The sequence below is a fragment of the Danio aesculapii genome, chromosome 12 (genome assembly GCF_903798145.1).
Source record: "Danio aesculapii chromosome 12, fDanAes4.1, whole genome shotgun sequence".
Taxonomy (NCBI): domain Eukaryota; kingdom Metazoa; phylum Chordata; class Actinopteri; order Cypriniformes; family Danionidae; genus Danio; species Danio aesculapii.
Window position 1 is genome coordinate 49,611,574 of NC_079446.1, and position 26,432 is coordinate 49,638,005.

The window sequence follows — 26,432 nt, forward strand, 5'->3', positions numbered from 1 at the left end:
TTAGTTGAGTTGATGCAGGTTGTGCGTTTGCTACAAATGGCAGTGTAAATATGTATTGGGTGTGAATAAAATGTACATTACAGCAACATCCTTTCACTTCTTGATCATTTTTGTTGTGCTTTAGTAAAAGTTGACATTGGTCAGATGCATTGGAGACGTGCAAACACATGCAGTTACACAACAAACACACAGATTGCCTTCAAAGCATGGAAGTGCCCTTAAAATGCATCTGTAATTGAGTGTGAGTCTACAGCATCACATTATCGCTGCGTTTTTAATACATTTTTACAAACGTGTCCAGTGAGAAAACATTGGCATGGAGTGTTTAACAGTTCCAGCTGTTGATGATTCAGTTGTATGTACAGTATTTACAGTGCTTTCTGCTAATGATGTGCTGCGTTGACTTTCACTACTTTAAGGGGGAAATGGCAACACTTGAATCCTTTCTATATAAAACATATGTGAAGTAGTTTTTTAATTAATGGCTAACTATATTATTTTCCACAGGGTTTTTAAAGCATTACTCATGCACCTAATTGTGCATTGCATGCTCTCATGAGTAACTGTAATGTAATTCATTTTAATGCTGTTAAATATTACAATGCATTTTAAATTGGCTTGTAATGAAGTATAAAAATAGATATCACACAATTTTGGATAATTTTACATCGAGACTTTGAATTGTTACCAAACAAAGGGAAGTAAATACTCCATCATAACTTGCCCGATGTCTACAAAGCCTGTAAATAAATCAATAAATCTATAAGCATTGAAGGGAAAATACATTCCAAAGCTTTTGCGTTCGCTTATGTTGACAAACACTATTTCTGATTTAAACTAACTGCATGACAAAACGTGTCACTTTAGTTTAGTTTAATAGATGTACTGAAATAAATAAAAATATGCAAATATAAAAACAGAAACATTATAATTAAAATAACAATACTAATGCATAAATAGAAAAATATCAACAAAAAAAAACTCTACCGCTAAATACCTCCTCTGGGAAAGCGGTCTATTTTCCCCAGTGTCTTTCAGGCTCTGATTATTCTTTATTTATTAATCTTTTTTTGTTTGACCTGCTTTATCAAGCTATAGACTTATAGAAAACATTATTATACTATATTTAAACAATGAAATGAAATAAAAACGGCATCCGTAATGATGTAAACATTGTGTAAAGCATGTAGGAATGATGTTGGCAAGTGAGGTCAGTCTGTTGTGCGTTTTCTTAGCTCTGATGTTTTTGTCTCACCGTGGATCCTCCTGCAGATGATGTCATTTCCTGTCTGTGTGTAAAGCCAGGCTCACACTGTGCAATATTATAACAATGCTCTGTGATTGTTGTTCGTCAGACTGGAGTAGTGTTGCTGCTTGGGGGTTATTGAAGAATTTTGACCATTCATGACTTTAAAGGTTGGAATTGCAATCAATGTCAGTAAAGTTACCATTTATAGTTCTGGGCCCAATAAAAGGTTAATCAGCGGTCAGTAAAGATGTCAAAGCAGCCATCAAAGAGCACGGCTTTCAGGCTAGAATTACTGTAAATAATGTTGAGTTTGTTTCACAAAGATACACCTCTACTTAATATAAATGCTGTAGTGTTTTTGAAGCATTCCATGGTAAAGTACTTGAATCAATCTGTTGTGGTGATTCTACAGTTGCTATGGTAACACAACAACTATAGTAATTGAACTGTTGTGGTGATTCTACTATTGCTATGGTCACACAACAATAGGAATTAATATGCTGTGGCAGTTTTATAGTTGCTATAGTAACAACTATAATAACTGATCTGTTTGTGGTGATTATATAGTTGCTATGGTAATAACAACTTTTGTAATTGTTCTGTTGTGATTCTAAAGTTGCTATGGTAACAACAACTAGTAATTAATACAGTATGTTGTGAGATTCTATAGTTGCTATGAAAACAGCAACTCTAGTAATTGTTCTGTTGTGATTCTATAGTTGCTATGGTAACAACAACTAGTAATTAATACAGTATGTTGTGAGATTCTATAGTTGCTATGAAAACAGCAACTCTAGTAATTGTTTTGTTGTGATTATATAGTTGCTATGGTAACAACAACTAGTAATTAATACAGTATGTTGTGAGATTCTATAGTTGCTATGAGAACAGCAACTCTAGTAATTGGTGTTGTAGTGATTCTATAGTTGTCATGGTAACAACTTTTAATTGATCTGTTGTGATTCTATAGCTGCTATGGTAACACAACTCTAGTAGTTGGTCTGTTGTGCTGATTCTATAGTTGCTATGGTAACATTAGCCACAGTATTTGATCTGTTGTGGTGGTTTAATAGTTGCTATGGTAACAACTACAATAATTGATCCTCTGTGGTGATTCTGTAGTTATGGCAACACAACTCTAGTAATTGATCTGTTGTGGTGATTCTACTATTGCTATGGTAACACAACAGTAACCTAAATGAGTCAATACTGTGCTTTTCTACAGCTATAGTTAGGCCCACACAGAATCTGTGAGTGCAGAAATTCCAGATTTTTAGCCCATTGAGTCTATTTATTTACTTGTGTAAATGTTTGTAAATTAGAATTTATTCAGTTTTTAAATTAATTTCTGTTATATTATTGACTAATATGAAAAATATTTATTTACATTACAGTTTGTAAAGTAATATTCTCTGACTTTTAGTAGATCTATATTATATGAGAGTCTTGCTTAGTTTGCCAAATAAGTGGATCTAATTGGATTTGCACTGTAGACATTAAATAAAAGTTTAAATGTGTTTTTTTTATTTCATATATTAAGTTTTTAGTTATGATACTCCCAAAATAATTCTGCATAAATCCTCAGATTATTTACAAAATTCCCCACAGAAGTAGAAAAAAATGTCTGCTGATTCTGTCTGGCCCTAGCTATAGGATATATCATACAATAATAAAAAATAAATAAATAATAAAGTACACTACAGCATTTTAAATTTATTTTCATATTTATTTACATTCCAATCCCCTGTGAAAGACTGGATGCTTTTCACAAGCCGGTCATGATGCCTTTAACGGTCATCAACTTCTTAAATCCTTAAATTTAATGTTTAAATTTATAAAAACCTATGTACATTTATATTTATTTACATATGCATTATGTCAGCCTTGCATCAAATATATATTATCACTTATGCAGAGTGTTCTGTAATGCAGCGCATCTGGAATTGGGACAGTAAATCTGACTTAATTCTCTCTTCTGACAGCTGTTATCAGTCTCTCACTACTGTTTCTCTTCCTCTGAAAGTCTTGATAACAGCATGGTGGAGTGTTTCTGTTATTATTTCAGCAAATAGGATTGTAAATAAATGATTAGCTGTACTCTCCTATTCACTGCGCTCTGAGTTTACCCAACTTTGACCACTTCTGCTGCTGAGAAACATGACTATGTGAAAAGGCTCAATAGGAATCCATGATTTAAATGGTGTCTGACGTTGCACAGTGTGAGCCAGGCTTTAGTTGTGCAGATGCTCTGACTCTGAGCTCCTCTAAATGCGTAACGTTTGTTTTTTTTGGCGAGTTTATTTTGCGCAGGAGCTGCTGGAAGGAAGCTGTGAGCTGGAGGTTTGTCCGTTCTGCTCTGGGAACGCTGTGGAGATCTCCAGCTCTCCGTGAGACGAGGACAGAAGACGGTTGTGCTGCGGCTCCAGATGCTCCTCTGCTCCGCTGAAAGCTTCAGTTTTGAGGTGTTTGGAGAAGTGAACGCTGAGGTTCTGCCGCGGGACGCTCTGCTGGGCGGGACGCCGCAGGTACAGTGAGAGTGTGGAGACGCAGCTCTTCTTGAAGTTTTCGTTCATGAAGGCGTAGACGATGGGGTTGTTGAAGGAGTTGGAGAAACCGATGGCCTGCACCACAGCGATGACCATGTTCACCGTCACCTCGTCGTGTTTCTTCTCCAGGTCGTCTGAATGCACAGGTATCAGCATTACAGTACAGCAAGCTTTAAAGCTGAAGTAGATCTTTAAACTTCCAGAATGAAGATTACAGATCATTATCATTTTAATCACATTTTCACAATTCATATACATATACACTACCTGACAAAAGTCTTGTGCTGGATCTCAGTTGTAAGAGCAGCACATAATAACTTGACCTTTAGTTGATCATGTGTTAAAGTGTCAGAAGGTGGATTTCTCTGCTGAATCATCTGTTGATCTGCATCCCAATCATCACTAATACTGCAGAAGACCTACTGGAACCCGCATGGACCAAGATTCTTACAGAAATCAGTCAAGTCTGGTGAAGGAGTAATCATGGTTTGGGGTTGCATTCAGTATGGGGGCGTGCAAGAGATCTGCAGAGTGGATGATCAACATCAACAGCCTGAGGTATCAAGACATTTGAGCTGCCCATTACATTACAAACCACAGGAGAGGGCAAATTCTCCAGCAGGATAGTGCTCCTTCTCATACTTCAGCCTCCACATTAAAGCTCCTAAGAGCAAAGAAGGTCAAGGTGCTCCAGGATTGGCCAGCCCAGTTACCAGACATGAACATTATTGAGCACGTCTGGGGTAAGATGGAGGAGGAGGCGTTGAAGATGAACACAAAGACTCTTAATGAACTCTGGGAGTCCTGCAAGAAGGCTTTCTTTGCCATTCCAGATGACTTTATTAATCAGTGATGTGAGTCATTGCAGAGATGTATGGATGCAGTCCTCCAAGCTCATGATGGAGTCAGACACAATATTCATTCTGTTTCCACTGCAGCATGAGCACATATTCTATACTGGACATTACTGAAGGTTCAGTGAGCAGACTTTAGTCTAAGCAGAGTCAGACCTTACTGTCCTAATCAAATCATTAGAAATCAATCATGGTCAGATTTTATTGTGGTAAAATAAGTGTAATCTAGAGGCCTTTGGCTTTCATATAAGCCACTTCAGAAACCAAATGATCAAAACCTGGATAGACGACAAGACTTTTGTCAGGTAGTCTATGTTCTACAATTCACCTGACTATTTATAATGTAATTTCATTTGTAAAAGATGCTAGTTATTATTTTAGTTGTTTTATAGTTACTATTGTTTTGTATAAAACTGATTTTTTCAAAAGAAGTATTCATGATCAGCAATGTGTGCTGCGATTTCAGTTCTGTGAAATATTCAACAAATAAACCGTAAACAGCACTTCAATGTGTAATTTCCCAAAGATAAATCCACCCTTTCAATAGGAAACCATGTCCCTCCTGAAATATTTGGCTGTGTTTACAAACTTTTAATGAACTATGAGGAGAAATTAATTAAGAACAAAACAATCGCTCAATAATTAAAAGTGATGTCAGGTTTTCAGTTCATTGAGGTTGACTGTAGGTCATGTTGTCCAGCCACTGTACTTACTGTACTCAAAGAGCATGTGGACGATATGAAACGGAGCCCAGCAGATGGTGAACAGCAGGACGATGGTGATCATCATTTTTACAGCTCGTTTCTTCTTCCTGTTTGAGACATGCAGGTATGTTTCTGTTCAATCACATCAGGTCATTCTCACTCAACAGCATAGGTCTCAAACTCGATTTCTTGAGGGCCGTAGCTCTGCACGGTTTTGCTCTAATCCTGATCAAACACAGCTAATACAAATAATCAAGGTGTTCAAAAGTACTATAGACTTTTAAGCATGTGTGAGTTGAAGCTAGTTGGAGCTAAACTGTGCAGAGCTGCGGCCCTCAAGAAATTAGGTTTGAGATCATTGCTCTACAGCGTTCACACAGTGCATTCTGATTATCTAACGTTTCTGATTTCAAAATATTGGTCTCATTTGAAGCTTTGCATTGGTGTTTTAATGTATATTCGAATGCTTTGATCTCATGAATAATTGCAACCTCAGTTATACTACTTAAAGATTCATTAAATCAACCTGTTGAAAGTGAAATGCATTAAAACAAGCAAGTTTAGATCTAATCTGCGAATATTATAGTGCACTTTTTTTCTTTAAATTAGTGAAAATGTTTATGTGAAAGCAGTTAAAGCATTACTGTGATCTCATCAGCTGTTATAAGCAGTGTTAGGTGAACAATGTGGAACTACAGTTAAAATGCTTCGATCTTTACTGACTCCGACTATTTAGCAAAACTTCATTTTTCAACCAGCCCTTCTCCTGAGCCCTGGGCCTCCAAGCTAAAGAGAATTGGGACACCCCTACCCCTTCATTGGTCTTTAAAAAGGTGGTCCACAGTGTATTTTTAAGACTTGTGAGTTGTGTTTATAAGATGCAAAGCAATGCGTGCTTATGCTTCATTTGTAGAAAATCATGTTTTATATATATATATATATATATATATATATACACATATACATACAGTTGAAGTCAAAATTATTAGCCCACCTTTACGTTTTTTCTTTTTTTCTTTTTTAAATATTTTCCAAATGATGTTTAACGGAGCAAGGAAATGTTCACAGTATGTCTGATATTTTTTCTTCTGGAGAAAGTCTTATTTGTTTTATTTCAGCTAGAATAAAAGCAGTTTTAAATTTTTTATGAACCATTTTAAGGTCAAAATTATTAGCCCCTTTAAGCGACATTTTTTTCGATAGTCTACAGCAGTGTTTCCCAACCCTGTTCCTGAAGGCACACCAACAGTCCACATTTTTAACCTCTCCCTAATCAAACACACCTGAATCAACTCATCAGAACATTAGAAGAGGCTCCAAAACCTGAAATGAATGGGTCAGATAAGAGAAACACCGAAAATATGTACTGTTAGTGTGCCTCCAGGAACAGGGTTGGGAAACACTGCTCTACAGAACAAACCATCTAATACAATAACTTTCCTAATTACTCTAACCTGCCTAGTTAACCTAATTAACCTAGTGAAGCCTTTAAATGTCACTTTAAGCTGTATAGAAGTGTCTTGAAGAATATCTAGTCTAATATTATTTACTGTCATCATGGCAAAGATAAAATAAATCAGTGATTAGAAATGAGTTATTAAAACTATTATGATTAGAAATATGCTGGAAAAATCTGCTGAAAATGACTGTCATATTTTCTAGTTGCATATCATTTGCGAGTTTATTTGCAACAAAGGCTTATTCTGAAAATGTAGTCCCGAGGACGTTTCTGGAGACCGCAAAATACGTCCCGGGAGGTATGTATTTTTGCAGTTTTTGGTTTTCGCGAATCCGTGAGAGGCCGCTGTGTGCGCCTTTTTGGCTTCTCGGACGTCTCCCGCGAGTGCCGTTCGCGCCCGCGCTGTTCTTGCGTGAACCCACCAGAGGCCGCTGTCGAACGAACGTCTGTCTGTCCGACTGGCTGAATGATTGACCCCTTTCTCCTTCCCCGAACCCAACCAATTTTACCGATCGACCCGCCCGCCCTAAACCCAACCAACGATTTACAAAAGCCGTCCGGAAAAAGAAAAGCCCTGGTCCGATTTTTATTTTATTTTTTTACCACATTTTCGGATTTTACCACATTCTCACCCTGTTATGAACCTCTTCGCTTTATTTCTTTGATTCTGTTTTAGTCTTACCTGATTTCTGGAACCGCTCTTTCCCCGGACTCGAACGTGCTCGTCGTGGTCAGCTCCTCTCTTGCGTCTCAAGTCCGCCGACACACAGGACGAGCTAACCGGACAAACTGGTTGCGGCGGGAAAGCAACCTCCACACGAAGGTAAGCGGTCAGCCGACGAGCGCTAAAAGGAACGGCGTCATACCGCCCCGCAGCGTTCGCTTAAAAACGATATGCAGCCATACGTACCTCCGGCTACATAATTCGCGGTCTCCAGAAACGTCCTCGGGACTACGTTTTCTGAATGAGCCTGGGTTGGTTATTTGAGATCTGTAATGCAGGGAAAGCATCCGTATAGAGAGACGCTGCTGAAGATTGTGTGCGTTTACAGAGCTTTGACGGATAAATATTAATTTGTAGCTAAATTGTTAGCGGTGCCAAACAGCATTTCCCGTTGTTAACATCCTTGTTTATGTCCTCGCTGCAACATACCATTAACACTAGAACTGTGCATGTAGTTGATCAATTTTAACAAATAAAAACACTTAAAGGTTGTCGCTCACAATCCACAGCTTTATCAGTTGGAGGAGTTTTAGCCAAATCCAGCACTGAACTGGGAGAGAAGCTCTCCGTTGTCAAATGCTTGCTATATCTTTTCTATAATTCTCTGGAACATATTTAAATTAAACTGTAAGCACTTCTTTGTGTCGTGTCCTTTGGAAGCCCAAATACAGAAATAGAAGCTCTGTGGAAATAGCAGCGTTTGGATGCCATTTTAGCTTTCTCTGCTGCAACATTACAACACCTCTGGCCACGCCCCATCGCTGCGCAGGGTGTGTGCACTTGGTAAATGTGCGTAACCTCAAGCGTTTATGATGTATTTTTTTGTAGTCCCTAAATTCGTTCGCTGTAGGCTTTGCTAATGTGTTCTGTGGGGACATACATGTCTCCAGCAAGATTAGCATGTTACGAGCATGTTTAAAATGCCACTATCTTGTTGTTAGCATGTTTACAGCATTATAGCATGTTGTTAACATAAATAGCATATTACGAGCATGTTTAATATTTCACATTCTTGTTAGCATGTTTACAGCATTATTAGCATGTTGTTAACATAAAAAGCATATTACGAGCATGTTTAATATTTCACACTCTTGTTGTTAGCATGTTTACAGCATTATTAGCATGTTGCTAACATAAATAGCATATTACGAGCATGTTTAATATTTCACTCTTGTTGTTAGCATGTTTACAGAACTATTAGCATGTTGATAACATAATCAGCATGTTACAAGCATGTTAAATATGTCACTATCTTGTTAGTATATTTACAGCATTGTTATCATGTTGCTAGCATAAACAGCAAATTACAAGCATGTTTAATATTTCACAATCTTGTTAGCATGTTTACAGCATTATCAACATGATGTTAACATAATTTGCATGTTAACAGCATGGTTAGCATTTTGTTAGCATAATTAGCATGTTATGAGCATGTTTAATATGTCACTATCTTGTTGTTAGCATGTTTACAGCATTAATAGCATGTTGTTAACATAAATAGCATATTACGAGCATGTTTAATATTTCACATTCTTGTTAGCATGTTTACAGCATTACTAGCATGTTGTTCACATAAATAGCGTATTACGAGCATGTTTAATATTTCGCATTCTTGTTAGCATGTTTACAGCATTACTCGCATGTTTGTTAACATAAATAGCATATTACGAGCATGTTTAATATTTCACACTCTTGTTGTTAGCATATTTACAAAATTATTAGCATGTAGCTAGCATAATCAGCATGTTACAAATGTCACTATCTTGTTGTTAGTATGTTTACAATATTATTAGCATGTTGTAAGCATAAATAGCAAATTAGAAGCATGTTTAGTATTTCACTATCTTGTTGTTAGCATGTTTACAGCAATATTAGCATGTTGTTAACATGATTGGCATGTTAACAGCATAGTTATCATTTTATCACATTATTGTTGACATAATTAACGTTTCTCTCATAATGACCATGTTGTTAGTACATTGCTAGCATGATTAATGTGACTATCATGTTGTAACTATGTTTCTAGAATAATTAGCATGTCGCTACTGTAATTAGCTGCTTTGTTAGCATAATTAACATGCTCGGACCATGATACTATAGAATTCAATGATTTTTTGGCATACTTCAGTAGCCTATATGTTTTGCGTTCAACAGATGACAGAAACTCGAGCAGGTTTAAATACTGATGAGTGAATGAGGGGTAACTGAGTAACTGAACACTGCATGCATCACATGCTAATGTTCTTCTCTGTTGTGTTTGTGTACCTGGAGATTTTGCTGATCTCTCTGTGGTTCATGGTGCTGAGGACGGAGGCGTCTCCCACACGCTTGCGGATCCAGAGCTCCACGCCGATACGGCTATAGAGGAACAGCATGGCGGCCAGTGGCAGCAGGAACAGCGCCACCATCATGAAGGTGGTGTAAAGCTGCCGTTGCAGTAGGGAGTGCCAGCGCTCCTGACAGCACACGTGATGGTGGTCATACAGGAAGTCATACTTCACCTGAGAAGCACACACAGGAAACACTACAGCTGACTCAAAGTAAGACTCTTAAAGGTCTTGAGAAGTGCTTTAAAATGTGCAGTTTTATTTGATGTTTGGAGTAATCTCAAGTGAAATATGAATAGGGTAGCTCCTCCCCTTTACAAAAAACAACCAGTAGCATTTGGTTTTTATCACAGTTCTGCCAGTGAGAGTGGTTGAGCTCAAGCTGCTTGAAGGGGGCGAGGCTTGTTAGACACTAAAGAGCATTTGATTGGTCAAGATTTGATGAGAAACTGAAGTACGAGGTGACCTGAAAAATAACGTTGATAGACAAATCATACTGTTACTAACATCTAAAAATACAAAGTTATTTTAATTTCTCTGGTCCCTTAAAGGGTTTCTAGCCCTTTTACGAGCTGTAAGATGCATCTTTGGTGTCTCCAGAATTAGGGGTGTAACAGATCACGGTTGATCCATGATTCATATGGATCACAACCCATGGTTCGGAACACGTGACTTGTGGATTAATAAATTTTTGAACTTGTAGATTAATCATACATTTGTAAGGATCACAGAGAGATCGCCTTTTGCGTCATTCAAATCACATGTATGAAAGCATTTAGACTTTCCTGTACAATACAATGATGACGGAAGAAGTTGTGGTGGGTTATTGGGGATGTGGTGGGTTTCTTAGGTTATTAAAGGTGTTTTCTGTCACTACTTGTTTAGCCTGCATTAATGCATTCAGTGTAAGCTGCATGATTAATCAATAAAAGATTGGGATCTCAACACACACATAACATAAATTATAAATGGTGGTGATTTGCATATATTTAATAATCCTTCGCATCGCTGCATTCAAATCTGAAAATGCAAAAATCAAGAAAGAGATTGAGTCTTTAGTCTTTTGAGTTAGTTTGAAGATACAAAGAGTCAAATAACACAGTGTATAGTTTAGATATAATCACTGATGTTTACGGTAAAGATTAAAATCACCATATGCATTTAACTTGACGCTCAAAAATGAAAGTTGTAGGCGGCAATTACATTATTTAACCAATAGGTGGCGACAACCAGCCATCAAAAACATGCCACTGAATTATTCTTCAGAAATGATCATCTAGCAATGAAACATAAAGTTTAATGAGTGAATAACTGAATCCATTTATTGAAGATGAGACTAAAAATACATATGGGTTGTACAAATGATAATATTAAATTTCCACAATTAGTGTTATCAACAGTAGCAGTAACAGTGAATTGTTCACAGCACTGAATATTTTACTATTTATTTTTATTCACTTGATTATTTCTTCATTTTCTTTTATGAAACCAAAACCAAGAAGCAAATTGCATTCGTCTCCTCTTTTTGGCTGATCCGAAAAATGATTATACAATGCAGAATATGCACATTTTGAGCAAAATGTAGCTGTTTTTGTAGCCCGTTTCTCCCTGCCCACCATTACAATATGCTGTTTCTTCTGTCAGTGTTTCACCAGCAGTGAAGCAGTTACCACAGTAAGGTTATTTGATGTATTTGTGGTGGAGTTTATTCAAGCCTTAATGCAACGATGAGTCGCACACACACACACACAAGCTGCTACAAAGTTAGCAGTACACACACACACACACAAGTTTAACTTTGCACTGTATTTGCTGTTGTATATTGTTGCTTCTCATATATAGACACTATGCACCTGTGCTGATTCCAGCAGTTATTAATTACATTTTACTGTATTTATTACAAATAAGCTGCAGCTGATCACAGAGAGCTGAACAGATCTTTTAATCACAGTTTCTTTGCAAATCCTGTTCTGTGGACATATTTATGCGCATTACTATGGAGACAACTTAATACACTCGTCCATTAATTCGGTGGCGGGAAAAACAGCACTCCATGCTACGGAGTCGCATTGCTGTGGGCCTTAAAATTATTGGGATTTGGTTCCTATTTTAGGCTCAGGAAATAAAAAAAGACACTTGTGTTTATATCACCTCAGTATGACTGACACACAGTTCATTGCTATTTAATTTGACTTGGTGAAATCTGCTGAACCTCTACAAATTGCCCGCCTCTGTAGTTCTAGTGTTAAAGTTGCCGAAAGCTGTTATTTTTGGAGCTGGAGCAAGCAAAAAATGAAAGGTCTTTCTGTTGAGGAATTGCTGAAATGTGTCTTCTGAATGAAGTGTCAAGCTTCTCAGCCCATCAGAAATGCTTTTCAGCTCTCAAAGTTTGTCCGAGTTTATATACTTACTTAAGAAAAGTGGATTTTGCATGTTTGAATAGACAGAAAGAGTATAGAAACTTCTATAGGACTCTAAGAAAATGACAGAATTAGAAAGGAAAGAATTTGAATTGTTTGATGTAAAGTCTGAATCGAGACAAACATAATTCTAAGAAAAAGTGACAAACTCACAAAACACGTAAGAAGTCATAAGTGTAAGAAAATGGCAGAAAACTTCAGAACTGTTAGAAGAAAACTTTATAATTCAGAGTAAATTAAGTGTAGATTCTAAGAAAAAAATGACTGAATTACAAAGAAAAATGAAAAACTCTTAGATGTAAACCTCTGAATTCAACTCAGACACAAACTCATAATTAGTTTGTGCTCAGAGAATTTAGTGCTAGAGTAGGAGTTTATTTATTTATTAGAAGAAGAGATGGGTTTTTAGTTGACGTTTGGAAGGATACCACTGAATCGGCAGTCCGAGTGGTAATGGGAAGATCATTCCACCAGCGTGGAACATTGAATGAAAGGTTTTGGAAAGTGACTTATAGCCTCTCTGAGATGGCACCACTAGGTGGTGCTCACACCCTGACTGGTGGCTCCTGGAGGGGGTGTAGACCTTCAGAAGCAGGTGGAGGTAAAAAGGTGCAGTGCCCGTGGCTGTCCTGTAAGCAAGCATCAGTGATTTGAACTTAATCCGAGCTTCAACAGGTAATCAATACAGAGAGATAAAGAGAGTTGTTGCATTGGCTCTCTTTGGCTCATTGAAGAGCAGATGAGCTGCAGTGTTCTAGATCATCTGTAGAGGCTTGAGAGTGCAAGATAGGAGAGACGAGCTAGAAGAGCATTGCAGTAGTCCATTCTTGAAATAACAAGGGCTTGGACTAAAAGTTGTGCAGCATGATCTGTTAAGAAGGGTCTGACTTTTTGTATGATAGGAATAAAGACATTAGGAAGTCAGACATCAAAGAAAATGCCGAAAAAAAAAATATATATATATATCAGAACTGTTGGATGTAAACCCCAGAATTCAGAAGAAATCAAGTCAGGATTCTAAGAAGAAAAAAATGCCTGAAATACAAAGAAAATGTAAAAATTCTTACAGCTCTCTAAATTTTGGGTGCATATGCGACCAAAATTGTCAAAATTTCATTTATGTGACCTCTTAATAGATTTAGGAGCATTTGTGTGACTGCATATTATGGTTGTAGTGCGACCTGTTTTGATTTTTCTCCTAAAAACATGCTGAATCGCTCTTCCCTGCTGCTGTATTGGTTCATATTAGCTGTCAATCACTTAAAGCTTTCTGCTGTCAGATGTCAGGGAGCTTTTGTAACTGCAAAGGGCTGAGGAAGACAATAAAAAGTACACAGGTTTGCAAACCCACCTAAAGTTAAAAATAATGGCGCCGATGACAGCGATCATGTGGTGAATGTTGATCCGCCAGCCGAGGTCAATCGAGTGTTTTTAATGGCCCGAATCTCGATGCGTTGCATTCACTGTGTGTTCAGTGCAAACGGCTGCTAAATGTAAAATCTAAGTATGCATCATCGCCAAAGAAGCTCGCCTTTACTAAGTTTAAACTTCTTGACAAGGAACAGTGCTGTGCAGGTGGTCGTCGCGAGAATCCTGCTCTGCACCGCTCGTATAGTAGGTCGTCTGAGTCTCCTGCTTTTCCACAAACACAGAAAAACGTAAATCTGCACATAACGAGACTGAGCGTTTAAAATGACACAGACCCAAACCAAAACTTTTAAAGAGTGGCAGAAGTGAGACTTTTCTTCCTTACTTTTGTCCATTATTTCTTGAGATGCATATTATTTTTGTATTTCGTTTCTGATGACTGCTTTGCAGCTTTCAGCATTGAATTGAATGATTTATTATATATAAAGTATCACTACGTCGAATAGTTCGGACTGCTGAGCGAATCACTGGTACAACCCTTCCTACTCCCCAAGAACTGTACTTATCCAGAGCGAGCAGAAGGGCTGCCAAAATCACTCTGGACCCCTCACACCCAGCACACTGCCTCTTTGAACTTTTACCTTCTGGTCGACGCTACAGAGCACTGCGCACCAGAACAGCCCGACACAGAAACAGTTTCTTCCCTCAGGCAATCCATCTCATGAACACTTGATGATAATAATTGTGGAACCAACATCACTACTTGCTATACACTTTATACACATATACACTTATTTAACAACACACTTTACATGCCAATTTGCACATAACAGCTGCACATATAACGCTGTATATAGTAATAAACATGTACATACACTTGTCAATCTGTATATTTGCACTCACTACTTCAATTTTTAAAAATATATATTTATTATCTGTTTTTGTCCTGTCTCTGTAATCCTGTTGCACTGTAGAAGCTCTGTCACCAAAACAAATTCCTCATATGTGTGAACATACCTGGCAATAAAGCTCTTTCTGATTCTGATATATCTTACATTTATGTTTTGTAGCAGAAATATTACTTATTAAATTGACATGCGAATAAAAACAATAGTGCAAAATGGATATTTCTTACTGCAATGCTTAATTTTTGTTTGATGCAAACTATAGATTTATTTTTCATAAAGTAACAGTCGGACTTTTATAGCTGATAACTCATTCAAGCACATTCAAGGCAGCAAGATAATGAGAAATGTAATTCCGTTAGTATTATTGTCATCGTCACCATTAATATTTAACAATTATTAGACATTCATTTTGGAATTATTGCACAAATATCAATAAGTCATCACAGCATTAGATAGTTGATTATGGTTTTTGTTAGTTCTGAATGGTGTTGTTTTTAAATACAATAAATTTGTTAATATACAATTTGCAGTGTTGCTCAGTCGTTTTTGTTGGCTTCTTCCGGTGCTACCAAGTAATTTTGAGCCCTGTCTTGCATAGAACTGAGAAAATTCTAAAAATAAATAAATAAATAAATAAAAATGCCAGAATTACAAAACCCATAAAAAATCCTAAATCTAAGAAAATGCCAGAGATAGTCAGAACTTTTAGATGTAAACTCCAGAATTCAGAGAAAGAACTGAGACACAAAAAATGTAGAGTCAGAATTCTATGAAAATGCCAGAATCAGCAACAAAATGTCAGAAATGTGAGAAAAATGATAAAGTGCTGATGTTAAGACGCTCTCCTGTCTGTGTTACTGAATCTCCTCTAGATCTGCAGGCTGATGTGCTCCAGTGAAGGAGAATAATCAGTCTTTATGCTGAACTCTAATAAACCAATGAATAACACATGAAGATCAGCGATAAGACTCTCAGAAGTGAAACACACTCCAGCAAACCTCTGCCGTCTCCGCCGATGTCAAGGACGCGGTGTTTGATCCGCTGACGGACTCTGTCAGACTTCATTACATTAATATTTTTAATGCGTCAAAGGAATTATCCTAGTGTTCATTAACTGCTATCGGTTAATACGGACTCATGCACTCTTTATATATGATTAAAACAAAAATAATACAAAAAATAGAACATTTCAAGCCACTTTACCCTTGTGTATTGTTCAAATTTACTCAACTTCCGTTATGTTTGTGGCTTTTTTTGCCCCATTGATTTCTATTATAGTGACTTTTTATCATTGCAAAGCCATGACAGCATAAAATCATGCATTCTTGAAGGTTGGTGGTTTTCCCTGTTGGAAAGAGGTGTAAGAGGTTTTACTGTTTCACATTTTTACTGCTAATGTGTGTGTTTTTATATATATATATATATTGGGGAAAATAAGTATTGAACAGCATTTTTCTCAGAAGACATATTTCTAAAGGTGCCATTGACTTGAAATTTTCACTAGATGTTAATAACAACCAAAGAAATTCATATATCAAAAGAAAAACTAATCAAAATAGATTACAAATGAAGTTCTGTGTAATAAGATGAAATGACACAGGAAAAAATATTTAAAACACATGAAGAAAGGGAGGTGCAGTTCAGCAGTGAAAGCCCAGACAGCAGCTGAAATCTCTCAGTAGTTCTTCAGCAACCCTCTGCCCTTCCTCAGTGTAAATGAATATCAGCTGCTTCAGTCCAACATCTACATTAGCAGGAGGATGAAGAAGAAACATTTCAGCAGGACAATGATCCAAAACACAGCCGAGGAGACTCTCAGGCGCTTCAGAAAAAGAAAATCTAAGGACTGCAAAGAACTACTGAGAGATTTCAGCTGCTGTCTGGGCTTTCACTGCCTTTCTACGCCTCCCTTTCTTCATGTGTTCAATACTTTTTCCCTGCTTCATTTCATGTTATTACACATAACTTTGTTTGTAAACCAATTTGATTTGTTTTCTTCACTTCTTGTGAAAATTTAAAGTCAACGGCACGTTTAGAAATAAGTTTTCTGTGAAAAATAGTGACGTTTTCACCACTGTTTATAATTGTATATATATTGTAGGGATGGGGCGGTTAATCAAAACAAAACCTGAACCATTCAGTTCTCGTCACAGTTTTTTTTTTAATTGGCAGGAAAGTAAGTGTTTGGAGAGGTGTCTGACTGAAATGTGTGTGTATATACGATGGAAACCTTCCTTGTGTGTGTGTGTGTGTGTGTGTGTGTGAGTGTGCGCTCGCGCATCTCTCTTTCTTGCGATATGTAAACAGCCTCTGAAGCAGTTTGTTAGTGTGTTTCTGTCCATCACACTTTAACTTTGTTCATTTCTCCAGAGTTTACAGCATCTCTTTCACAGTTAAGGCTGCAAACTCGCATGCTTCAGACTTTATCAGTTTCAGTTTCCAGAGCAAGACACAGCAGAAACTCAATACTCCTGCACTTCTCTCTCAGCTCACGAATACCGAGGGCTTTTTTAATACATGTTCTTGCACTGCAACATCAGCTGAATATATAACATAACATCACAATAGCCATAATTAACCGTCGGTTAGTAGTGAAAGTACATATTGGTGGAAGACAGCAGCTAAAATTACATGTCTTTAATTACATTAATGCATCTATTAATAAGATTAAGCTGCCTCTTTCTTTCATGTTTTTTTTCAATAACTTTTATTAATACTGTAAATGGAGTCTTATAAAGCTATGTATTTATTAATGAAATAAACAGTGTTGACAATGCATCTGTATATATATATATATATATATATATATATATATATATGTTTGTGTATTGTTTTAACTGTGTGCTCGGTGTTTCTTTAATTTAGTGGCGTCGCTCACCTCTAACTGTTGTACGAACAGCATTGGAGATCCGACCATGACCGCAGCGATCCACACCAGCCCTGCACACAGTATGTGAAAAGTCTGATTATTAGCAGGTCTGTCATGTTAATGAAGAACAGACATGCATCTCAAAATACCTGAACAAAAGCCCCTGGCCAGCCCCATTTCATATATACACAGTTTATTATCCATTGTTTTCTCTGTGCCACCTTATTGCCCGACAATAATGTCTAATGATGGTTTCATGCTGTTATTTTCTCCACAAGGGGATTTTTTTTAAAACCATAACCTATAAATCTTTAAAGACAGGCCTTTCTTTGAGTGCCGAGGTTGTTAATTAGTGCTACCCGCCTTGTTTTTTCAATGGAGAAATAATCTGTTCTTTGAATGGACGAGACTTCATTAGCTCCTATGTTATTATGTAAATACTGCAGTAAACAGTAAAACCGCTTACACTACAAAACATTGTGTGGGATTATAACAATAAAATCAATAAAATGAGGATATTTGTCATAATTATATAGGAAAATAGCTGTTGTCAATTTTAAGCTGTGTAATGATCAGTATTTGTAGTTAAAATAACTGATGAAGCGGGTGTAAATTACGCCATCTATTCGCATAGTTTCAGCTTTCTATTTTCATATAATAATGTTGGTTGAAATAAGCTTGTTAGATCATGTAATTACTAATAATGAACGATACTTGTAGAGCGTTTATTAATCAGTTCAATTTTTACTAATGCATTATTAAAATCCACATTTATGCTTGTAACTTTAGTTAATCTGGGCTCGAAATTAACTTTTTTACTTAGTAGCACCAGTGCTCCCAACTTAAATTTAGGAGCACCCACAACATCAATCAGGATTAACAAAAATCAGATACACCGATCTAACTAATGCTTTGTTGACTTATTGATATTTACACAATAATTCCAAAATGAATGTCTAATAATTATAAAATATTAAAGATGACAATAATATTAACAATAATGAATTTCTCTTCATCTTGCTGCCTTGATTGTGCTTGAATGTGAATTAACTGCTCTAAAAATTCTTCATGAAAAATAAATGTATGGTTTGCATCAAACAAAAATGAAGCATTGCAGTAAGAAATATACTTTTTCCACTATTATTTTTATATGCATGTCAGTTTAATAAAAAAATATTATAATAAATCATTCAGTTCAATGCTGAAAGCTGCAACTTGTAACTAAATAGAAAAATAAAATGCATCTGAAGAAAGAATGGACAAAATAAAGGTTCGTTTCGGTTCGTGTCCGTGACTGACCTGTGCACATGTGTTTGTGTATGAGAAAGAAAACGTGTATTCCCAGGAAAACTGCATGTTTTAAATGCACGCTCTCATTATGCACTGACCAAAGTCTTCGCAATTTCAAGCCCTGCTAATGCACTGCGAGTTAACATGAGCTAGCAATGAACAACTATCTTCATTAACTAATGTTATCAAAGATAATGTAATAAATTTATTAGTAATTAGATAAACTAACATTCACCAATACAACCTTATTAATATCCTGGTGAAAGAAACCCTCGTCATTCATGATTCTGCAAACGAAATCTCCACTAATAAAAGGATATTTTTAGATATTTAAGTTGTTTTATGTCAATTTTCAGAGAAAATATATTAAATTATATTTTAAAAATGTACTCTGAAAACAAAAAAATTATATTTAATGTCCATGACATTTCACAATACAATTCTTCACGTAGTCTTTATTTTTTAAGTCTTCATTTGAATGTGGTCTCATTTTTATTTTAAATATTGTGCTCTGCAGAGCTGCCATGAATAAATCTGATTGAGACTCCTCCCCCTCCCCATCAGCCAATCAAATAGTTATGCTTAGTGTGCATAGTAAATGAGCATGATGATATCACCCACAGCGACAAGCTCAGCCCCACCCTCACTCTTCCCAGAAACCCCCACGCTTGAATGTGTGACATGTCTAAAAAGTGGTCATAAATGAATATTTTTTTCAATTCACATGAGAAGCGGCTTGGACCCGGAAACAGTATTTCATACGTCTTGACTTAAGCGCATAATCCTCAGTAAAGTTCATCTCAGCAGATTTATGAACCGCTTTAAGAGAAAGCTTTTACTCCTGTTGACTTCTGGAGATCTTCTATATGTAGTGAAATTGGTGCCAATATTTCACAAACAAATCTAGCATTTTGCAAACAAACACGACCTGCTTTGTGATCAAAAGATGGTTGTTTGATGATAATAGTTAGTTTTGCATGGTGGATGATGATGTTTATATATATATATATATATATATATATATATATATATAAATATTGTAGCATTTATTGTGAATATTTTTGCTTAAAAATGTGGAGGTACTGTTTGTTTTATGCATTAACTGTACTTTGCAGCCATACTTAGTTTTTAACAGCGAGGACCACAATGGAAACAAGCCAAGGGCTTTATTGTGTTTTTATCGTCTATGGTTTTATTTCATAATGTATAGGATACTTGTATTTTGTACAGTGTGTTTAAATCTGTCAAATAAAATTCAATTTAATTCAAGAATCACTCAACTCACAAACAGAAACCACTTTGCAAAAACAAATGTTAGCTTAAGCGAAATTCCAGTTGTGTTAACAAACGACATAATGTGTTTTACAATTGTAAATCGGACAGCTGTATACCTGCAGATTTCCTCACAAATGCAACCAGATGGATTTTCTCACCTATGCACTAGGGCCATTTCCTCCATAATCTTAGTGCTGAGATGAAATATTTTGTGAATACAGGCCCAGATCTCCACATGAAGCCATTATATCACAGCCCAGCAGTGTGTGGATATAATACCGTGCTCTGTGCTTTAGTAATCTGCTGCAGTGGCTGATGGGAGTTACATCAGACAAATAATCAGGACCTACAGAGACTTTCAGCCGCTTCTGAAAGCTGCCCTCCAAGGTGACACTCGCTGTTTGCATCTTTATGTGCATTTTGTAATGTGGCATAATTTAATATTAATGTAAATGCCAAGATGTGCATACATTTTGAAAATGTGCATAAAGTATGTATGCGCACAACTGAGTGGGATAAACTTTTTATCCGATTAGAGAAAATGTGCATAAACTGCTGTAAACACATTTAGTGAATAAACCGATGTGATTGAGTGTTTGTCAGATGCTGATCACATATAAATGTGTGTGTTTGAGGGACTTTGCATTAATGGAGTTTGCAGCTTTATGCACATTGTAAAAATCTGAAATGTTGTTGTGCTGATTGTAAAAGGTCTCAGCCATCAGTTCGTCATCACAGTGCTTCAGTATTATTATTCTGTTATTTTTCCTTCCAGAACTGTTTTGAGCATCTGTCTGCGCTACCATCTTACGCCTCCAAAAACCACCGCGTTCATTGCATTTTGTCTTCGTTCTCTGAGGCGTCAGCTTATTTATTAGAGAAGAAAAAACACCACAGTGGCTTCTCCAACCGCACTAAACTACATGTCTCTGATCAATATCTGTGCAAGTTTATTAGGAAGTTATGATTTTAGCAGTGGTGGAAAGAGTCCTGAAAAATCATACTTAAGTTAACCATTACTTGCCAAAAATGTAGTGCAAGTAGAGTAAAAGTATCTGTTGTAAATATTACTCAAAGTATGAGTAAAAAGTAGACCTTTTAAAAGTACTCAAGAGTAGTGAGTATTACACTGTGAAAAGCTGATGCATTTGCATGTAATTTGTGGATGTGTGTAAACGTAACATTCTGTAGTGCATCTAGTTATTGTCCACTAGTTATTGGCGGACAATGTCATCAGACGTTAATATTAGGTTAGATTTAGGTTGTGACGTCAGGTGACCAAAATTCAAGTCTAGCCAGTGTCTAAGGACAACGTTATTTTGATGTCCAATAAAGACGTCAAATGATGTTGATATTTGGTTGTGTTAGAAAGTGGCCAAAATCCAATGTTAAGCCAACATTTTAAACCAAGATGTCATATTGACGTTGAATACTGACATTTATTCGTCAGGTATGGCAACCAAAATCTCATAGACGTCATAGTGTTAACATCCACAAAACGTCAAGCTGTACCATTATTAGATGTTGATATTTGGTTGATTTTAGGTTGGACGTTGATGTCGGCCTGACGTTGGGTTCCGATGTCAAACCAATTTTCATTTCCAAACAAAATGCAACGTCCCCACGATGTTGGGGTACAACGTCAATCTGACATCATGTTGACGTCTTGTGCCTGCTGGGTGTTTAAGTCCATTTCGATCATCATACAGTAAACATCCGTCATTCTCTCATCAGTGATATGCATCTAAACAGTCTCTGGGTCAATGCGTGTAAAGATTTTGGACATCTTCTTGGACACTTTTAATTCTTCTAAGCAGTTTGCTGCAATTATAAAGTGCACATGTCTTGAGGTAGTTCATTATGAGGCGATTTATTTTCTATGTGTGATTTGATTGGACAGGAATCACAGGACGGATTTTTCTAATCCCCATAGACAAGAAGTAATAAAGTAGTGGAGTAAAAGTAGCAATACAGCACTAAAAATATACTCAAGGGAAAATAAAAGTGCACATTTATAAAACTACTTAGTAAAGTACAATTTCTGAGAAAAACTACTCAATTTCAGTCATTTGAGTATTTGTAAATAGTTACTCTACACCACTGGATTTTAGTCTCTTTTGTTTCTCGTTGACTGGAAACGCTGCTTTATTCACTAATGTTTTATGCAATCTTCCAGTTTTGTACATAAATCTAATTTACATCATTGAATGGAAACAACTATTGAAATCTGCTAAAAGAGCAGATGCATGGTAATACATTTAGATTATTCACTTTTTTTATTTCTCCACAGTATCTTGTGAATCTTGCTCCCAAACAGCGGGGATGTGCCTCGGGGAGGGTATGTTGAGTCAATTCGTTTTCATCTTGTCTGCATGTTTATATGAATGTGAAAGTAATCAGAGTGTTGTGTGGGTGTTTGACCTCACCTAGCATCCTGTAGGCCCGTTTCGGCGTGTACTGCCGCTTCATTTTGAGCGGATACACGATGCCCTGGTATCTCTCGATGGCGATGCAGGTCATGGTGAGAATTCCAGTTACGATGGCCGTGGTCTGTACAAAAGGAACCGTCTTGCATACTAGAACCCCTGAAGGCACAACACAAAAAATAAATAAACAAGATACACATAGTAAAAGCCGGAAGCACACTTTAGAGTAGTGCTTAACTCATATATGGCTGATAATGTATTTATAATTCAGTTTAATGAGTAAACAAGTGAATGCACTGAAATCTGCATTTTCTTGTGGAGTATAAATAGCAAAACCCTTTCTAAGTTTTGAGTGTAGGCTTGTATTTGACAGTACTGGAAAAAACTCAATGTCTGTCAATGTTTTAAACAATTATATTTGATTTACCAAAGTCACACGAGTGCCAATTTAACATCTGTCACACCCATAAGCAAGCTTTTTCCTCATAAATGATAAAAATGTAAACAAAATCAAATCAATCATTTTTGTTCTCAAGTGAGTCAACTCTTATCCTTTCGATAAGCATTGTTTCTTTAGGGTTATGCAGCTTAATTCACAGAATTTCTACAAAGTATGTTGTATACTGTAAACTTGAATACCTTTTGGCTGCATTTACACTGCAGATTTTGATGGTCAATTCCAATTTTGTGACTGTATCCGATTGTTTTGACGACCAGCTTACATCATCTTTTAAAAGTAGGGCTGGGTATCATTCCAAAATTTTCGATACAGATACACTGAATTCGATACCGGTTCCGAACGATACTTTTTTCGATACTTTTATTTTAAGAAATATATTTTAACAAGATTATTTTTTCAGGATGTTCGTGGCACTTTTCACAGCAGGCTTATCTTCCTTCTACATAATTAAACCGCGGAGAAGCAGCACATTGTCACAAGTTTAATGATGATGAGAACAGAACGCCTCAATAAATCCGATCTGCCTGTTTACATGACAGTCGCATTGTCACATATCCGATTTATATCTGATTTATTTCCACATATGAAGGAGACCTGAAACCGATTGCTGAATATCTAAATGCATGCGTTTTTTTTCTGTTTACACGGTCATCAAACAGAGCCGATCTGTGTCACATATAGGGCTGGGTATCGAGTTCGATACTTTTTAAGCACCGACTGAATCGTCTCGATACTACCGAGTATCGAAAAAATCATTTTCGTTCGGTACCAAATTTCGATACCCAAGGGTATAATCTTGTCAACGTCAGTGAGCACAACTTGGAGAAAACCTGCATCCTTAATGTGCCCGGATCAAATGCTGGTGATTGTCTGCGCTGCAGCGAGGCTGTCTTGAAAATCAATAGTTTACGGCGGTTACGCCCACTCGCACAGAGCTTGTCCAATTGTCAAACAGACATACAAAATCAGTTAACTTTTAGCACTTGCTACCGTTAAAGTTCAGTTTAAGGCCCCGTTTACACTGCAGTTAAATGTGACCCAATTCCGATTTTTTTGTTCATATGTGACAGATCGGATCTGTATGATGACCGTTTAAACAGAAAAAAAACGCATGCATTCGGATATTCAGCAATCAGTTTCAGGTCTCCTTCATATGTGGAAATAAATCAGATATAAATCGGATATGTGACAATGCGACTCATGTAAACAGGCAGATCGGATTTATTGAGGCGTTCTGTTCTCATCATCATTAAACTTGTGACAATGTGCTGCTTCTCCGCGGTTTAATGATGTAGAAGGAAGAGCGTGTGTGGAGATTCCGACGCGGTAAACAACAACAACAGAGGAAACATAGAGGAAAGTGATCAGTCGCCACAATTTGCTCCCACCAGACCTGAGATCTCTCTCACACATTCCTCTGAATGATGGAGGACATCATAAAGCATATAAACCATAAGCGCAAGCTGCGATGACGGCCCTTTCCCTCCTCCTCCGCCTCAAAATCATTTTAAAGTTGGGCGAACTTTGTGTTGTAACTTTTGCTTTTTGTCGCTAATAACACACTCACTGCGGGCTACACAGAACAACTTTATTCTCTCCAACAACACCAGTGCGCACACAGGCAAAGGCTACATCAACTACACACACACACAAATCAGGGCCATACCATTACCTAAACTGTGTGGGGGTAAATCTGGACTGAACCATTAACTGCTTATACTTCGCATATTTCGCAGAGCTATATACAACTGTTTCTTCCATTGAGGCTAGTGTGGCACATATGCTAAAACCCGCGTCTATGCATGCATCGTAAACTGTACGGCAAGTGTAAAGACATGAATTGGATATGGGTCACAATTAAAAGAACGTGTAAACGGACAGACAAAAAAAATCTGATATAGGCAGTATCATATGTATACAGAATTGGGCATCAAGACCTGACAGTGTAAACGGGGCTTAGGTTTGTGCGGGGTAAATTTAGTAATCCTTTTTTGACCTAACGTACGCTGTGTAACGTTATGTACTGTTTCGATGGCTTTAAATACCTGGCTAAGTTGATAATTAAATGCTTTAAGGTTAACAGTAAATGATGAAGTTTACCTCACATTAAACTTATATAAATGTCCTTATCCTTGGCTGCATTAACAGTTTAGCTGTCATGTTTTCTTCACATTAATGTTATAGTCTCTGCTCCTGCTGACCCTGGAATTAGGAGACCATCAAGTGATAATCCATTTACACTGGCAGAAACAGTACAAATGAACAAAGAAAGGAAAGATGAATGCCACAGGGCCGACACACATTTTATTGTTAAAGGTTTGCTGCCTTTTTCTACTGTGGAGATAGATTAGATTCACTGGATATGCATTTTTCAATGCCTAGAAAGGAACCAAAAACATAGTCAAAATAAGTCCATGTGATATAAGTGGTTCAATCATAATTATATGAAGCTGCAAGAATACTTCTGTGCGCGAAGTAAACAAAAATAACTTTATTCAATGATTTATCCATGGGAGGATCAGAAAGCTCTTGGATTAAATCCAAAATATCTTCATTTGTAGATAATTAATGACAGAATTTAAATTTTTGGGTGAACTAAACCTTTAAGCAGCAGTAAGCCTCACAAATACTTAAAATTGATTGACTTAAAACTGCTTGAACTTTATTAAAACTGTTTGCACTAATATATTGTGTTAACTGCACTTTGGTCTTAGAGATAAGCCTGCTGTGAAAAGTGTCACGAACATGCTGAAAAAATAATCTTGTTAAAATATATTTCTTAAAATAAAAGTATCGAAAAAAGTATCGTTCGGAACCGGTATCGAATTCAGGGTATCAGTATCGATATCGGTATCGAAAATTTTGGAACGATACCCAGCCCTAACTGTATCCGATTGTTTTGACGACCAGCTTACATCATCTTTTAAAAGTGACTCGAATCTGATTGTCCGCATTTACACTGCACACGGCACGGGTGCACTGACCAGGAAAAAAAGAGCCGTCGCTGACTGACAGCTCATAATAAGAGCGCTCTTTTCTCCATTACTGTATTTAATCTGTTCATAGGGTTTACTTTTTGTATTCTTTTTGACAAGTTGTTTTACTATAGTTTATGACTGAAAAGTTCTCATTTGGCTGTCTTTTAACCTAAGCTTTTATAAAGCAGCAGGCATCTTAATGTAATTTCCATGGTGTGATTTCTGCACGTGATGTATGCCACAGTTTTATAGTTGATATTGTTTTACTGGGCGGATGTTGCACTCTCTTTCTCTCATTAACATGTTAAATACTTGAGCTATATGACAATATAAAAGCTTTTTTTTTGTCCTAGTATATGAGATGTAAGGTTTGGGACTGCTGAAGTCTGTTCTGAAATAAAAGCATCATAGTTGACGTCATTCAATATGGTTTTTAATGAGGTGTGGCTCACATTGACAGGTGAAAATCTGATCCAGCTGCTTACACTGAAGACACGAGGGCACAAATCCCATTCATATAGAATAAATTTCCACATATGAACGAGGCCTGAATCTGATTTGAGAAAATCAGAATC

The 26,432-nt window shown here is 36.7% G+C and overlaps 1 protein-coding gene across 1 annotated transcript in view; it reads right to left on the reverse strand.

Annotated features, from left to right (window-relative positions):
* Positions 1-3,257: 3,257 nt before the first annotated feature.
* Positions 3,258-26,432, reverse strand: part of qrfprb (pyroglutamylated RFamide peptide receptor b) — a 32,492-nt gene continuing 9,317 nt past the window's right edge. The window contains exons 2-6 of the mRNA XM_056469762.1: positions 22,420-22,578; positions 17,438-17,499; positions 9,802-10,037; positions 5,363-5,460; positions 3,258-3,929 (exon numbers count right to left, since the gene is read on the reverse strand). Coding sequence (XP_056325737.1) covers positions 3,547-3,929; positions 5,363-5,460; positions 9,802-10,037; positions 17,438-17,499; positions 22,420-22,578 — 938 coding nt within the window. The 3' untranslated portion in view covers positions 3,258-3,546. The remainder of the gene's footprint in view (positions 3,930-5,362; positions 5,461-9,801; positions 10,038-17,437; positions 17,500-22,419; positions 22,579-26,432) is intronic.